General features: G+C 46.4%; 1 protein-coding gene across 3 annotated transcripts in view; it reads right to left on the bottom strand.

Annotated features, from left to right (window-relative positions):
- Positions 1-3,544: 3,544 nt before the first annotated feature.
- The window catches only part of SLC35F4 (solute carrier family 35 member F4), a 109,239-nt gene continuing 95,572 nt past the window's right edge, over positions 3,545-17,211 (bottom strand). For 2 of the 3 annotated variants that reach the window (XM_086894023.1, XM_086894024.1), the window contains 5 exons: positions 13,384-13,603; positions 7,714-7,839; positions 6,464-6,656; positions 4,978-5,067; positions 3,545-3,993 (listed from right to left, as the gene is read on the bottom strand). In XM_086894023.1, coding sequence (XP_086750149.1) covers positions 3,752-3,993; positions 4,978-5,067; positions 6,464-6,656; positions 7,714-7,839; positions 13,384-13,603 — 871 coding nt within the window. In that variant the 3' untranslated portion in view covers positions 3,545-3,751. Of the gene's footprint in view, positions 3,994-4,977; positions 5,068-6,463; positions 6,657-7,713; positions 7,840-13,383; positions 13,604-13,806; positions 14,293-17,211 lie in introns of those variants that run through there. The other variant, XM_023927316.2, reaches the window with a different exon arrangement.

Genomic DNA, 17,211 nt, shown 5'->3' with positions numbered 1-17,211 from the left:
TGCTGAGAACAGGTCATTCCTGTTAAGCAGCTTGGGGAAATCATGAATTAAATGCAATGATGGATGTGTGGGAGCAGTGGAAACCCATGTGAATGCTCATGTTTTATCTGGTGTTTTACCCAGGCGCTGCCAAAGTCCTGACAGGGTCCCCCTGCTCCCCACACTCCCCAACCCCCTCTCCCATCCATGTTTCACTCTGCAAAGCAAAGAGGGCCAAGGGCAGCAGCTGAAGGTTTGGGGTGGGGGGAGGATGAAAGAGATGAAAGAAATGAAAGGATGAAAGAGAAGGATGCTCATCCTTCTCTTTAACTGGGAGTTATTTAATGCAATAATGTTATTTTATTTTGTCTATATGTAAAGGTCAGTGAAATTCCTGAGTACTGTGCTGGAGAAAGATGGGGCTGGAGGAGCTTTGGGCCCATACAGTGCCCTCAGGGACAGCCCACAGTCCCTCCCAGGAGAGCTGGAGGAGTTTTATCCCTTTCTCTCATTTCATTTACTACTTTAAACTCTCCACTAAATTCAGCAACCTGTGAGGGGATGGTGATCCCTCCAGAATTGGATTTTTCAGCAAATTTATTGCAGTCAAAATGAAATCATTGACTCCTAAGTGCTCTGATGTTGGGAAAATAAAAGATACTGGGAAAAGCTCAAGGGGAGGGCAGTGCCATGACTTGGAGCAGGACATTTGCACACAGAGGGGCAAAGGTGAACCAAGGGGCACCACTCAAACACCCAACTGCAGCAGCAGATCTTAAAGCCTTAAAGCTTCTCCTCAAAAATGAATTTTAAATCACAAAAATAAAATAAAATAAAAAATAAATAAAAAAACGTGGGCAAAGGAGGAGATGGAAAGTGGGTGGGATGGATTTTTGCCAAAGTAACGCCTGGGCTTTTATGCAAATCCCCAGTGAGTACAGCAGAAGGAACCCCAGCCATGCGAGCAGGCTGTTGTTTATCCTGCTTGCAGCACGTTCAGGCAGCGACAGCGCGAACAAATGGATCAGCAAAGGGAGGAAAATAACCCAGCACGGCTCCCCTGGCTGGGATACAAACTGCTGTGGCTGATAGAGCTTGTTATTACACATCTGTAAGGTCAAGAAACACGGCTCCTTCCTCCCTCTGCTCCTTGTCGCTGCTATTGGCAGGGGACATTCATCTTCTCTCAGCCCAGGCTGGGGACACCGTGGTGCTGATAACGCTGCCCGTGCTGCTGCTGCCTCACTGAGCCCTCCAGAGAGCCCTCCAGCCTCTGCTGGGGATGCTCCTGGAGGGTTATTCCCAGCATGTTTTGTTTTCCTTCCAGCCATAAGGAGAATCTGATAAAGCAGCTGCCGGATCAAAAGTGGCATTTTCCTTGGGTGCCACAGAAATGCAGCCTCACACTGCTGGGGAGGGCAGAGGGGGCTGCCAGAGAAATGAAACCCCACTGGGGGTTTGGGGCTTGCTGGGGAGGGCAGAGGGGGCTGCCAGAAGTGGCAGTGGTGGTGGAAGTGGCGATGTCCTGTTGGTCACTTGATGGGGATGGTTTTTGGTTTGCTGCTCCTCTGGTGGGTCACCAGCAGCATCAGCTCCAAGAGCCTCTGTTTGTGGTTCCTTGGGTTTGGGGGGTTCTTCTCCAGTTGGAAGGCTGAGCTGCACCCCAGGGAAAATCATTATTCCCATGCTTAATGGGGAGCTGGAACTGGAGGTTGGGCAGAGGGTGAAGGAGGGGGATTAAGGCATCCATGGAAAACATCTGGGAGCAGAGTACCCAGAGCAGCTGTGGCTGTCCCTGGGTCCCTGGAAGTGTTCCAGGCCAGGCTGGACAGGGCTGGGAGCACCCTGGGATAGTGGAAGGTGTCCCTGGGCATGGCAGGGGGTGGGACTGGAGGATCTTTAAGACTCAATTCCAACCTGGATCATTCCATGAACACCAAACCAAAGCAGGGGTGCTCTGCTCAAGGCTTCCTGCTTGGGATTACAGTCTTCTCAACACCCTGTGCCCCTGGCCATGGGATGTGTCAAGCAGGGGAAGGCTGACTCAAACAATGGGATTTTACACAGAATTCTCAATGAGCTTCCTTAAATGATCCAGTCCCAGGCCTGAAGATGCTGCCATGAGGCTGCTTGCCAAAAAGTACTCATCAATGCATACTCAAAATTTTGTTTTCCCCATGTGTTCAGTTTGGCAGGAGCTGAAATTTCAGTAAAACACATCCCCAAAACTATCTAGCAATGTAAATAAATGTATCAGCTCCAAAAGTGTGGGGAGAGGCCAAGCTGCCATGTGCTGGGTGCTTTCAGCCCATCAGCATCTTTGTAATTAACTTTTTTGGAATATTTTTTGTCTATCTCCTCTCAAAAGCAGCAGAGCAGGAGCTGTAAGAGGCTTGAGTGTGTATGCAAACCTTACAGCTCTGGGTTTAGGGCACAGGAGATGGCTGGGTTGGTTTTTGCAGCCTTAATTCTGCAGCCATTTGATGAAAGAGCCCAAGTTCGTGGGTTTTTTAAATACACACAAGTATTTTTTCTGCTCTGCTGGCTTCAAGGAACAGTTTAGACATGAATATTAAAAGATTAAAAAAAAACATCCAATAGAAGAGTCAAATAAAGACTTAAATAATTTATAATTTACATTATTTTTTTTTTCCTCCTGGTAGAAATAACATCAAAACACCCTTACTTGCTGTTAATAAAACTCACAAACTGGGCAGGAAAGTCAGCAGAGCTCAGTAATCTATGATATTTTCCAGCTGGTTTTATTCTTCCTTTAAAAACAAACAAAAAAACCCAAACAAAAAACAACCAACCAACCAAAAAAAAGTAAAAAATAAATAAAAGAACAGGGAAAAAATGTTTGTCTGCCTACCAAGTGCTCTCAAATGAAGAGATTTTGAGTAGTCAATCCCAGGACTGCTGTAAAACAGCCCAAATTATACAGCAACAGCCTTAGGGGGAGGTTGGTTGGTTTCATCTGGCGTTTGAAAGACTTTTCCACAGTAGAGGTTAAGAAAAATATTTGTTTGTCTCAACGCTCTGGAAAATAGAAAATGGCATTTCCCAGGGACAGCAGCAATCAAGGGTGTTGAATCTCTCCTGAAACTTGGGAGTGCAGCTTTACTGGGAGAAAATGAGGTAAATAAAGGTATTTTTTGCTTTACTCAATAACTGGAATTTACCCAAATTCCAGCACCATTTCTGGAAAGGTGGTGATGGAAGGAGGCACAGCTCAACGTGGCCTGGGAGGAGAGGCCTGATGTTCTGCACATCATGGAATATTTACTCTGATAATAATTGGGAATATCAGTGCTAACATTTCAGAAATGGATTCTTCAAAACCCCAGGAGAAGTTTGAAATGCTTTTCCAAAACTGCTACCCTTGCTGAAAGGGCACTTCATTGAAAGTAAGTCAAGATGTCAAATTTTGAGATTTAACTGGAAATATCCAAGATTTGTATCCTCCAAAATGGCTCTACTTCTGCCAGCAGAGAGGGAGATAAACGATGTAAACTTGATCCACATTTTAAACTCACCAGGCTCAGAAAGACACAAGCTTAAAACATTTATTACAAAAGATTTTATTGTAGTTATTTACACCCCTTCCTTGTTAAGTGTATAAATGTAAACATTTATTATAGATGTACTTCTCTTATCTTACAGTTCATCCCCTGCTCAGGTTAGATGACGTTTTTTGAAGCATACAGGTGGTGAGGAAAGTTAAGCTATATTCACAGAATACACATCTGCGTGCAGGGACGCTCCTCCAGCCCTACGCCAGCGGGATGGACACCGTCCCGTTGGCTCTGCTCCTGCTCCTCGTGTGGACGCTGGATTCCGTCATGTCCTCGGAGTGATCCTCGCTCTTCTTCTCCTTCAGGCTGTTGATGAACCTCAGGGTGATCTCGTCCCACTCCTCAGGCAGCAGCATCAGCAGGAAGCCGATGCAGATGATGATGGTGGCCCCCAGCCGCACCACGCTGAAGATCATCTTGTGCTTCAGCAGGTCCACGGCTGGGAGGAGAGGAACAACAACGGCGTCACAACAGCAGCAGGATGGGTGATGGCACTGAGGGCAGCCTGCCACGTCCCTGTGACCCTCTGTGCTGCACTCTGGCCCTGTGGCTCTCAAATCTCCCTGAGCAATCATCTGACAGTGCAGTACTGGAGTGCCACAGCTCCTCTGTGCAGGATCTAAGGGAGCCTGGAGGGACTGGATTAAACCTCAACATTTCCATGGTGAAGGGTCTGTGAGGGAGCTGAGGGGGCTCAGCCTGGAGAAAAGGAGGCTCAGGGGGGATGTTCTGGCTCTCTGCAAGAAGAGGGTGCAGCCAGGTGAGGCTCAGGCTCTGCTCCCAGAGAACAAGGGACAGGACAAAGGGAAAAGACCTCAAGCTGGGACAGATTGGGCATTAGGAAAAAATTCTTCACTGGAAGACTGGTAAGGCACAGGCTACCCAGGGCAGTGGTGGAGCCACCACCCCTCAAAGTGTCCAAAAAGTGAGTGGACATGGCACTTCACTTTATGGCTTAGTGAGCACAGGGATATTTGGTTGAAGGTTGGACTTGATCATCTTGGAGGTTTTTTCCAGCCTTAACAAACTTATGGTTCTGTGATTTCTGAGATGGAAGGCACTCGGTGGTAACTCTTTATCCACAACAGGCTGCATCAGCAGAGGGTTCCCTCAGGAACCAGAGATGGGGAGACAGCAGCACGTGGGCCAGAGAACTCCAGACCCAGGCTCTCAGCTCCACCAACAGCACTACAGCACCCCTGAGCCTCCCACAGGCATTGCTGCACAGCTGCATTCCCCTAAAACCAAATATTTCCTGGTGCTCAAAGCCCCAAGAGTGATGAGGCTGAGGAGACTGAAGAGCAGAGACACAGGCTGCTCAAGACAGGACTCTGGAGTCAACTTCCACCCAACAAATTATTTAAGCAATTAAATTGCTTTCTGAGTTGCCATGGGCTCGTTTTGGCAGCAGCAGCAGTGGTACCTGCATTTCCAGGGACGCTGAGCACGGTGCCGATGGAGATCAGGATGGGGTAGGTCAGCACCACCCCAACGTTAACCAGGATATTGAAAGCTGGAGAAGAACAGAGAAAATAATACATAAAAATGGGGGAAAACACCAGAGTGAGACTTTTCTCCTACACCTTGACTCTACAGTATGTAGATATTAATATGTGATATTTATATGAATTATTTTATTATTTATATTTATATTAATATGTGATATTAATATGTGATATTTAGTATCCACACCACAATGAGGGAGTTGTCACAAAGTAATTGATTTTTAATCTTTAATACTGAGGTTGTCATATTCCATGGCTTTGCACAGGCTTTAATCAGGTACAAAAAAACCTGGTCTTTTGTTGTTTGGGGTTTGGGGTTTTTTTGTTACATGACAGCACCCCCAGAGAGCTCCGATTTCTATGAAAGATTTAAAAAACCCTTAAAGTTTGCTTAAGTTTCTTTAACCTTTCCTTGAAAGATTAAAAGCAAACTTAAGACTTTGATCACCCACCACCCAGTCCTGCTGCTGAGTCCCCTGCATAAGGCTGGGTTTATACACTTGGGTGACAAATTATCCCTAATTTTGGTCCCCTAGGAGCTCTCAGGGCAGCTGCAGTTGTGGCTGCAGCAGCTGAAGGTGCTCACAGCAGCTCAGGATGGGATGGGCAATGACATTTCTCTTTGCTTCCATTTAATAAATGTGTAGTGAGACAAAAACCTCTTCAATTATGGAATAAAAGAGACTTTACCAAAAGAAAGGGTCTTGTTATATGTGGAAATTAAAATGCCCTGGGGCTGAATCCAACAGATATTTTGTTGGCAATTCTGGCTCAGAAAGAGGGAGCCTTATGTGAGCCCTGCCCAGAGCCTGCAGCACCCCCAGGAAGGTGTGGGGGTGCCCCTGTCAGTGCACAAACATCCCCCAGGAGCTGCCTGGGAACATGCAGCCCTTTGAAATGGGATTTACAGCAGCCAAGCTGTGCCAGAAACAGGGGCATTGGTGTGGACCTACAGTAGGGATGAAAAAATAGGCAATTAGTAGTGCTGCTTCATGTTTACTCCCTGCTATTATGGTTAATTATTAATTATTATTAATTATAACTGTGCTTACATATCAATTATTAATTGTATATAAATTAATAGCAATGTTTCATGAAGTGTAATGAGAAATATGAATCATTTCTAAGGAGCACCAGTTTGCACCAGGACCAGAATTAATCTGTGAGAGAGCTCTGCTGCTTAAGGGGATGGGGGAAATTAATTTTGCCTGAGGCTACATTGATACAGGGTAGGAGAGGTGAAGCCCCCAGAATTTTTTTTAATTAGAAAACTAAATTATTTTATTAATATAAATTAATTAAATATTAAATTAAATATTACATTAATATTAAATAATTCTATTATTATAGAAAATATTGTTTTAATTTTTTTAAATTATAAACATATTTTTTTTTATCACATACCTAACCAGAGGCCAGCTACTCCACACAGGTAACCCCACGGCACAGCAGAGAAGGGGTACCAGTACTCCACCTTTGTGAAGTAGAGGATGATGGGGGTGATGGAGATGAAGATGAAGTTGAAGAAGCCCAGGGTGGACACAAAATGAGCTGCTTCCCCGAAGTTTGCACTCCCAAGAAACATTTTGAACAAAACCTGGAGAGAAGAGGAGAGAGGAGGGGTTTAGACTCCATGCCTGCCATGGAAGCACTCCACTGGGGAGAGTGGAGCGAAGGGCAACATGCCACAGCCCAGCCCTTTTCCCACACAAGAGTCTTGCAGGGGGATCCTTGGTGGGATTTCTGCCCTTCCCTGTGTTTTGGCACCATGTCTTTACCACAGGGATGGCTGGGGCTGTGTAACAAAGCTTTACACAAAATGCCACGAGGAACAAGTGTAGAAGAACCCAGGGAAAAGCAAGACCAAAGCAAGAACCCAAGGACACACCATTCATGCACTGAATGTAGAGGATTTGTGCTGAGTGTGGCAATGCTGGGATTTGGGAGGAGACTCCAGTGACTTCCACAGCACGACCCTGCTGTGAGAGGAAAACCAGCCTGGAAGGGCTCACTCTGTGAGAATTTGTCCTCTATGAACTGAGTGACTTGTGAAAGGCCACAACAAATTTATGAGTGAGACGAGCAAAGTCTAAAGCTGCAAGGGCAGCTTCTGATCCCACCACAACTCACCCCAAACTTTAAGCACGCAGCTGAAAACAAACCCAGCCCAACCTGTTCCTCAGACACAGAATCCCTGCCTTTCCCAGCCCTCGCCTTCCAGAGCAGCCACTTCTTCCAAGCAGAAGTGTCTCCAGGGAATTACCTGTGCTCACCCCAGGGCTCTGAGCCCAGCGTGTGCAGGGCAGACCTGGGATGAGCTGGCCAACCTGGCCCTCCTCCCTGCTGCACATGGAAAGCCACTTTGAAAGGTGTTGATAAACCCTGTTGTCATGATTTAAAAATGATCATGAACTCCTCCTGAGGTGGCAGTGGAGATTTCATTAAAGGCTCATTAAGAAACGCCATTCTGGGTAATTGGCAGATGACAGCTAATTACCCTCGGGGTAGATTTCCTGACATTGTCACAACGTGAGTGACGCAGAAGTGATGAAGAGAACAAAACATTTATTTTGCAGCCATCCTCTTTGTATTTGTGTCTTTTCAACAGCCAATGCTAATGAGTGTAGGAGTGCCAACAAACAGTTGTGACCTACCTTGTAGAGTGCAGATGTGGAGGCTGATCCCACGGCGTAGGCCACCCCAATAATGGAATCACCCTGGAAACCATCTGCATATGCCATCATTACAATTCCTGTGATTGCCATTATTGCTGCCACTATCTGCACAGACAAAGCAAAGCAGTGTAAAGCTGAGGTCATCACCGCCAGGGGCTTCTCATGAGCGTCATTACGCGCTTGCTCTGACCTGGAGCTTTCTTGTTTTCCCTTAAATAGGAAAGATCGTGGGAGAGATGTAAAGCATAATGGAAGTGCGTGCACTGACAGGGATGTGGATCTACAGCACTGCAAATTCTGCTGGGGCCTACTGACAGAACATCCATCATTATGGATTTTGTCAGCTAAACATCCACTTTGGAGAGGCAACTGCAAGATCAAGAAATTTTAAGGCATCACGTTCTACTGTACAACGAGAGAAATATTTAGCAATGCCACCAATTTGACTTGAAATGCAATCATTAGATGGCTAAACATCCTGGAAATTTAGTCCTGGGGAATGAGCCCTGTATTTTGGAATACCAGGGTACCACAGGGAGCTCTTCCAGCTGTTTTGGCTGTGCCCTGACAGCATTTTTGGACAGACATGACCAAATTTCTTCATGAAGCCTTTACCTTTGTGCTTAGGTTTCTGGCCTCATTTGAAAATCCCAGAGAGAGCATCTAAGGAGCTTCAAAGAAAAAGAGCAGGAATTGTTACTTATCCCATATCTGAAATTCTGGGTCTTGATTCCAAGAACCTTAAGGAAGTTGTAGGGAGCCCAGTGTGTTTCATTCTTTAAAAAACTCCCCCTCTCCACCTAACTGCCCTCAGCAGGTAAATGTGGAGTGTGAATTTCAAAGACACTGAACACCCAGCTTCCATGGAGTGTTCCCTGAGCCAGTGCACAACTCCTGAGCCATCACCAATGTGCCACAGGCACTTTGCCTCTTGAAAACATCACTGAACTTTATTTAAGAAATATTTAGCCCTAGATAAACCTAAGCTTCAGCCTACAGACTTCAAAGACTTCATCTTGATCCAAACATGTAAAACAGCCTTTCAGAGCTCACAGTTTTACAAAGAGTCCCAGAAAACCACTGACACTCATCCCAAGCAGATGTGAGCCAGACTGAGGCAATAAGCACAAAAAAATACAACAAAATAACTTCAGCAGAGCCAGTCAGGTGAGCAAAACCACGTTTCAAGGGACACATGGGACAGGGACACAGGACTGACTCAGGTGAAGGTGTTCCCACACAGGGGACAATGGAAAACCCAGAAACACTTCCCAGGGCACGGCAAATCTCTGAGACTTCAGGTGAAAATGTCAGCTCCTAAATCCCACAGGCATCCAGGCCCACATCTTCCCAGGAAAACTCATCTCCTGGGTGCAGCTTGAAGTCCTTCCCCCTCACCATCAGCCCTATTTCATCGGTCCCTGAGGCACACAGGTGCCCCCTCACATGGCAAAGTCAGAAACCCCACTGCAGGTCTGTATCCCAGCTGATTTACATGTAAAACACCCCAACTCCAAGATGCAGGTCAGCAAAACCCACAGGTATCACTGGTATCCCCAAATTCCCCATGAAATGGCAGCTGAAATCCAGATTCCCCAATGCCATGGGCTGGAGTCCCCTGTGGAACTGCAGTCTCAATGGTGGGATGAGATCTGGGAGGGTTTCAGCAAGAGGGGACCAGGAGGTTTCCCCCTTTTCCTTCCCAGGGTAATACATTCCAGCAGCTGAGCCATCCTGGGGACACCACAGCAGCTCCATCCCCAAAGCAATGTTGAGCCAGGACCCCTCAGACATCCACAGCCTCTCCTGTGAGTGCCCAGAACCCCCTGCCCTGCCACACTGCTGGGCTGGACTCACCTCAGGCTGCACTACACATCCTGCCCCACACAGAAATTCAGGATTTCAGCTGCCAGCTGGAGTGTTTCCAGCAATGAGTCTGTCTCAGAAGGCAAAACAGCAGAGTCCAGTGTAGTAATGCCCTCCTTCCAAGGGCAAGGATGGAGATTTAATTCTTGGTGCCCTCACTGCTCAGTCCTTTCCTTGTGTCAGTGAAAATAAATAGATCCATCGTCCCCTCTCTTCCTGTCATGAAAAACTCACTCCCAGTCTGCCTAAACCAAATTTAGAGAGCCAGATTCCTAATTTAATCGAATATTTATAAAGCCAAGCACTTTTTTTTCCCCCTGGCACAACTAAAATGATGGGCAGGCAGAGCATCAACACCTGAGACTGAAAACAGCAAAAACATTATTTAAATGTCATGCTCAGGGCTCCTCCTGCATGCTGCACACCAGGGCATCAGCACAGCTGACCTCTTCCTGCCTCAGGTGCTGGCTTTAGAAACCTGAGCTCTCATCTGCAGGCTGCTCTGCAAGGTCACAGGGAAGCAAAGGTGGCTGTCAACTCATTAAACCAGGCTTTTAATTAATGGAAGAGCACAGTTAACTTTCTTTTGGAGCCTCCTAGGTAAGGAATGATATATTAGCTTGCCTCTTTTTTTTTTCTTTTTTCCCCTGAAAGAGAGCAGGGCCAACCAACAGTTTATCAGAAACATTTTTTTTTTTTCTCTGTGGAGCACAGCAGAAAATGAGGTGTAAAGAATCACAGAATGGTTTGGGTTGGAAGGGAACTTGAAGATCATCCAGTTCCAACCCTCTGCCATGGCAGGGACACCTTCCACTGTCCCAGGTTTCTCCAAGCCCCATCCAACCTGGCATTGAACACCTTCAAGGACAGGGAAGAAACCTCTCTCCAGGCTAAAGTCAACATTTTCAGGGGAGAAATATGTCCCCAAACTACTCTGTACCTACCTAAAAAACATTGATTCAACTCCACACATGAAGTCCAACTAAGAGCTTAAATATGCAAACATATAAGCATGTGTTTAAATTTAAGCAGCACCAGCCAGCAGAATTACTCAGATATGTAAAGTCATTTAAATATTCGTGCTTGCTTTGAGCCAAAGCTGTCTGGACTTCCCAAAGTGTGACATGGACACGTTATTAATTTGATAGAGAGCTGTTGAGAAGTGTCCAGGCAAAGGTTAGGGTGCAGGGATGGTTCTGTGTGTCCTTGCCCAGGGCAGGAAGTACCTCAGGGCACCTGAGCTCTACCTTTGATAGGTAAATAGAACCAGGGAATTGTTAAGGTTGGAGAAGAGCTCATTGTGTCCAACCCTTCACCTGACACTGCCAGATCCACCACTAAACTCTGTCCCCAAGCACCACATCTACACATTTTCTGAGCACTCCACCACTTCCCTGGGCAGCTTGTTCCAGTGCCTGACCACCCTTCCTGTAAGGAAATCTTTCCTAATACCCAACCTAAACCTGCCCTTGTGTTTTTTCTCAGGTGGGTGCTACAGCTGATGGCACGTGGCTCTGCCTGCAGAGCACACGCTCTGGGTGCCTCAAACACAGCCACAGCAGCTGAAACTTTGTGTGCAGCCCTTCTGCAGTTATTCAGTGCTCCCACAGGTGGGATTGTGCCATTCCACAGGGTGGCCAGCGAGACAGGATTGCCTTAAGATGTGGCATCTGAAAATCCAGCCCTGCAGCCTGGCTGGCAGCTGCTTTCAGGTGTGCAGGAAGGGTGCCAGGGGATCAGAGGGATGTCAGGCAGCTGCCATGTGCCCGTGGGCACCCATGGGCAGTTTGGGGACTGCTGCAGCCCCACTGGGCACACAGGGAGCTGGGGATGTGCTGCAGAGCCACTGCTGTCCCAGGCACTGCAGCATCCATCCCCACCCCGATGCAACCCAGACATCCCCGGAGCTCTGCAGGAGCTGCTGGGAGCTGAGCTCCTTGGAAAAGCTGGCTGAGCTCCTGGGTGCAGTTTTTCCACCAAAACATGGCTCAGCCTATAGGATTAAACCTTTATTTCTCTTCATGTCCTTCCCTGTCCAAATAACCCAATTCCTGCTGCTCTCTGAGGGGCTGCGGGCGAGAGCAGCTGAAGCATTCAGAGCACAAAAAGCTGGGTCTGTGCTGCTCTGTCGTATTTTAGCTCTCAAACACTCTCCTGCGTGGTTATTAACATCATTAAGTGTTATTCTGTCAGCAGAGCAGCTGGAAAACGCTGTGAATTACCTCTCCAGCAATGGGCATCCAGGCTCTGCCAGCGAGCAGTGAAATTCAGTTTATGGGCAGGGTCTGCTGCTCACTTTTCCCTGTTCACACCCCATGGTGTTTACAGCATTTCTACTAATGCATATTTATGGCAACCTTTTTTTAGTCAGTGAAAAATAAATAAGAACTGAAAATAGCTTTTATTTCTAGGTTTCCTTAACAGAGCAGGCTAGGAGAACACAAGAGCTACACTTGCTCCTCCAGAAAGTTGTTGCTTTGAGATGAAAGTGAGCTTAAAGGGTACAAAATACTCAATTTTTTCAGATGGTCAAGGGGCAGAGGGGGATAGTTATTGTTCCTGTTATTTCTGTAGAGAACTGAGGGTTTTACACCCTGTTTATTCTTTGAGTCTGTCAGTGAGGGTGGGTCACATTCACCTGATCTTTCTGTATTTCCAGCTGTGTATGAAATAGATATCCAGGTGTTACCTTCAAGCAAGCCTGGCAAGCACAATGCTCTGCTCAGTGTCCTGGTGGCTGCTCCAAAAGCCAGATGAGATACCTGTACAACAGGATGTCTTTTCCTTTCATTTCTGAACCCTTCTATCACACTATTAATCAAAAAAACCAAAAAATAATAAAAGACAAAAAAAAGAAAAAATAAGAAAAAGCTGCTGTGCCCATTTTCAAAAAACAGACTGACTTGGGTGAGTGTCCTGATCCATCATGCTTTCCATGGAACTTAAATCCAGCTGCTGCTGGTCTCTTCTGGTCACAGCCACCACACCTGGCCCCAGCCAGTGCCTAATGAAGTTCAAGGTTTTCAATAATTCAGTCAGGATTGTGCAAAATGGGACTTTGAGCCATTTCAGAGGGGAAGCTGCATCAATGAACTAGCAGAAATCCTCACTATACCTCATCCAAGGTGTGAAGCCAACAATTTAAATTGCTGCATGTTGGGAGATGTGTGTATGGAAAATTACACAACAAACTTGCTTTCCCCAGATCCAGGGGATCGTTTTGTTTGAGTTCTGTTTTAAATTTCTGCAGGGTCCATTTTACTGCCAGTGGGTCCTGTAATACTTCAGTGCAAAATGCACCTCCAAACAAGAGAGCTGTGCTAATTTTAAAGCAATTTTGGCACATGCACATGTGAATGTGTGTGAGAAAAGTGATGGGGCAGCACAAGAAAAATCATCACACACTGAAAACATCTGTCTACCCAAACAAGGAATAAAACTGCTTTGGTTAGAACCTAAACATTCATCACTAAATTTAAAATAAAATTAACTAAACTTCAGCACAGTAAGCCAAGACAGAATAGGTTTATATGAAACTGGAAGTTTTTCTACTGTAATTCATCGAGTTACACTTGGCTGTAACAGCTCCTTGAAATTCCCACACTGAATTTCTGAAGTTCTGAGGTCTCTAACTGATCCTGAGGCTGCACCATAAAACTACATGAGAAAGGTTTTCACGGTGTGGCTACGCCCCAGTGCAGCAGTGCTGTGGCAGCACCATGGCTGATGGGTTTAAGTGCAATTATGAAAACATGAGAGTGGAAAAGGAGGCACGTTCATTACCCTTGCTCCCATGAACCTGTCTTTGAGCACAATCCAAGAAAGCAAGAAGACAAAAGCTTTGTTACAACAGAACAGGGCAGAGACGTCTGTGGCTGTGAGCTTCTTTAAAGCCAGTAAATACAGGTAGTTAGTCAAAGTCCACAGAATAGAAAAGGGAGCAGTCCTTTTAAGAAAGAGTTTCAGCGTCAGACCATCTTCACCAAAAATCCGACTGCATTCCCTAAGGAAAGAAAAGAGTTTCAGTCTCAGCCAGGGTTTTCCTTAGCATTCACTCCAGCACAACAAACATTCATTAGGCTTTTATAGTGCTTTTCCTAACTACTCCACACGCCCAAGAGAATCCATTATTTAATTCACACGGGGGGAAAAAGCGCACAATCTCCTTAAAACAGCAATTTGGCAAGAAGAAAAGACGTAACTTACCTGGAATAATCACACTCTGTGCAACAATAATCCCAGGGACTCACACACAGAAATGAAGGTTATCTATAATGTTCTGACAGCTCCCAGACTCTGCCTTCAAGGCCGTGAGCACAGGGATTAGAATCACCATTTTTTCTCTGCATCTTTCCAATTTTCCTTTTTTTTTTTTTTTTGCACTGCTCCAAGCCCTGTTTTCACTCCTATTGAAATATGTTTTTATGTATGGCCAAGGAAGCTTTAAGGATTGCCTAAAGATACTCAAAAAGACTGGCAGACACATCAGCGTGGTGGGGAAGGGAACCACCAGGCAGGGGGAGTGAGCCAGGCAAAGAGGAGTGTGAGAGAAGGGAAAGGGAGGGAAAGGTATTTAACAGCTTCATTTTACTGTGCAGTGAAAAGCTGTGTTTTCTGGGAGACATTTCCTTGAGGATTAAATTGCAAACAAAACCCCAGCTTCCCAAACACTGTCTCACACTCAGCTCAAGTGAGCTGTTTGCTTCTTAGGATTTCAGGAATCTCTGCCTTTCCCAGACTGGGAATGATGTTTTTTAGCAACTCCACTGTCTGCACTCTTGGTTGAAGGTATTCCTGAAGATATTCCCATTGTGCTTCACTTCTTGGCATGGCAGACTCCAGACACTGCTTAAAACACGGGAGCTCCCACAAGTGACCTCAGAGAGCAGCAGAGTGAACCAAGGCAGCCTCAACCTGCAGCACATCCTTGCAAGGAAAGGGATATGGAGGGATTAATCCAAATGCCCCGAGGTCCTGGGGCTCCAAAGTGCTCACAGCCAAACATGGCTGTGTCTGGAGGATTGCTAAAACACTCATTATGTAGAACTAATTAGTAACTTCAAAGACTGAGCTGCAATGTGATGTCAAAAATGTTTGTTATTTGGGGGTGGTGGGGGTGATCTGATAATTATCCTGATTTGGAAGACAAAATTGTTTTCAATTTCAATGTAACCATTTTAACTAATTCTTGGGAATTTTGCTGTTAAAGACACCACGATTTTTTTACTCTTAAGATTGGAAACCTTCACTCTCGTTTTGAGGAAAGTAGATTAATAACAACTGTGTAATAACTGAGATCAGGTCCATCTTAACCTGATTCTACTCAATAACCACTCATTTCCTGATGCCACTAAGACAACCTGGTGTACAAAGCAGTCATTTTTGGCAATAATAAATTCCGTTCTCGAACTCTGTGTAACAAGTTAACACTCAGGCTGGTAGATCTGCTAATTATCTCCTTCACTCCAGTGGACCTCAATGCTCTCAGGAGTCCTGTTCACCAAAGACCAGGGTAAAAGTGTTTAAAATATAAAAAAAGAACAGCTACTGGTGTGCATCATTTATCTGAGATGCAAAGCAAACACTCAGGGAAGCAAATAAATTAATGCCTAAGTCTGATTGCAGGCTTTTGTAACTCTGATTTCAACAGGAGTTAGAGCTGACAAGTTTCCCTGTGTGAGAAGGGACTCACTGGCAGCACTCCAGTGCTCCTTAACATGCAGATATACCAGTTTACTTTCTTCCCCTTGAGACTGAGGTGGATGCAGAGGGTGATTGTGGGCTCAAACTACATCTCACCTCAAGACAGGTGGGTGCAGTGTGGCTGTGTCACCATTCTGTGGCATCACAGCCAGGGTGCTCCATGTCCTGGCAAGGACAGACCTGCACTGTGAGCTCCACACCTGTGTGCTGGGAGCTCTGCCATCACTTCTGGATCATTATAAATCCAACCTGCCTCAGGAGCTGACAGGATCTCAGAGGAAAAAAGCCTGGGGTGTGTTAAAACAAGGCAGAAAGGTGCCTGGGCTGCCTCCAGAAATTCAGGGCACAGCTGGACCCAGATGCCAGAACAGGCCAGGTTTTGTTGTCCTGCAGATCCCTGGGATGTCTGCACACAGACAAACCTGGAGCAGAGTCAGGAGGATGGATCCAAGCACCCTGACAGAGTGAATCCTCAAAGGAGGAAGGCTCAGTGGGTGTTACATTACTGTGGGTCACTGATTTGGGAGAGGCAGTTGTGGCTGTGATAATGTCACTTATCTCTGAGCTCCTAGAAGCAGTGGGAGGGAGAAGCAGAGATGCACAGCCAGGAAAAGAATCTGGGAATGCTTCACAGGCCCCAGGCAATGGGCTGTTTAAGCAGGTGGAAGGGCTTCCATCACACACAGCAGTGGCCAGACAAAACAGGGGCTGGTGGTTCCTCAACTCTCAGTGAAGAAAATACAGCAAAGTCTCTGACAGGGCTGTGCTGAGTGAGGCAGAGACTTGACTAATTCACCCCTGTGCCTAGGAGAGCTCCATGAATAATGCTCAGTCAGTGAGGAGTTAGGGAGAATACTTTATTTTCCCAGTCAGATTGCCTGAGGCTCTGTGAGGGCTGGTGGCTCAGTGGTTAACTCAGCCTCTCTGACATGTAACTAAAATTAAACTTGCAGGAGTCATCAGACATGACAGTGATTAAAACCCTGGGCTGAGGAGAGAAGGCTCCCTGGAACCCTCCCCACACAAATAATGCTGCAGGCTGCTGACTTAGAGGCACAACATATCTAAGGGCAGCTGACCCTGAAACTACAACACAAACCAAATGCACAAGAAGCCTATTTAAAAGCTGTCCTCTAACACAAATAACTCTTTTTACTTGCAGGTAGCCCTCAGCCATGAGCTCTGGGCAGTGTGCCATGCTCTCAGGAATTACAGCACCTCAGGCAGTCGTGCAGCTTTGCCTCTGGCACCCACTAAATAGCTCGTGTGCCCTCTCAGTTATTCTGATGCCTGCACGGGAATGGGTTTATTCCCTCCTGACACACAGCTGCCTCTGGAGTGAAATCCAGCAGCTGGTTTTAAGCAGCTCACAGAAAAAAAAAAAACCAGCAATCAGGCAGAGACCTGGGGTTCAGGAACCCAGAAAATGCAGTGACATCTCCTGGATTAGAACTTGGCAAAGCCACAGCGACATTGGGGCAACAAACAACACAGCAGCACCTTCTGTGAGCACAAATTCAGTGCTTCTGCCTAAATGATGGCATCTGCAGCAATAAAATACCTCCCAGCTCCACTGCAGGGGACAGGAATCAAACTGAGTGTGGTTAAGCACCGTGGTGAGCTGTGTTCCCAGCACTGACTGAATGTGAAGTGGCAGAAAGTGCCTGACCAGCTCTGTGTGTGGTGGAGAGCTGCAGCAAAAGGGCTCGGGAATTCTGCATGATCTCTCACATTAGCAGTGCCTGGCTCAGGGGGCAGCACCAAGGAATGCTGTGTCCCACAGGAATGGTCCATGGGAAGCCCAGCTTTGTGCTGATGGGTTCCTCTGAGGAACCCTTTTTGCAGAGAGGGTCTGGATCTGCCGTGCTACTCCACAGGTGGCTCAGGGAGCTGGACTGAGCTACAGCT

Source organism: Cyanistes caeruleus, chromosome 6 (assembly GCF_971803275.1).
Source record: "Cyanistes caeruleus chromosome 6, bCyaCae1.hap1.1, whole genome shotgun sequence".
NCBI lineage: Eukaryota > Metazoa > Chordata > Aves > Passeriformes > Paridae > Cyanistes > Cyanistes caeruleus.
The sequence above is the reverse complement of the archived record's forward strand: the minus strand, read 5'-3'. Positions and strand labels throughout refer to the sequence as shown.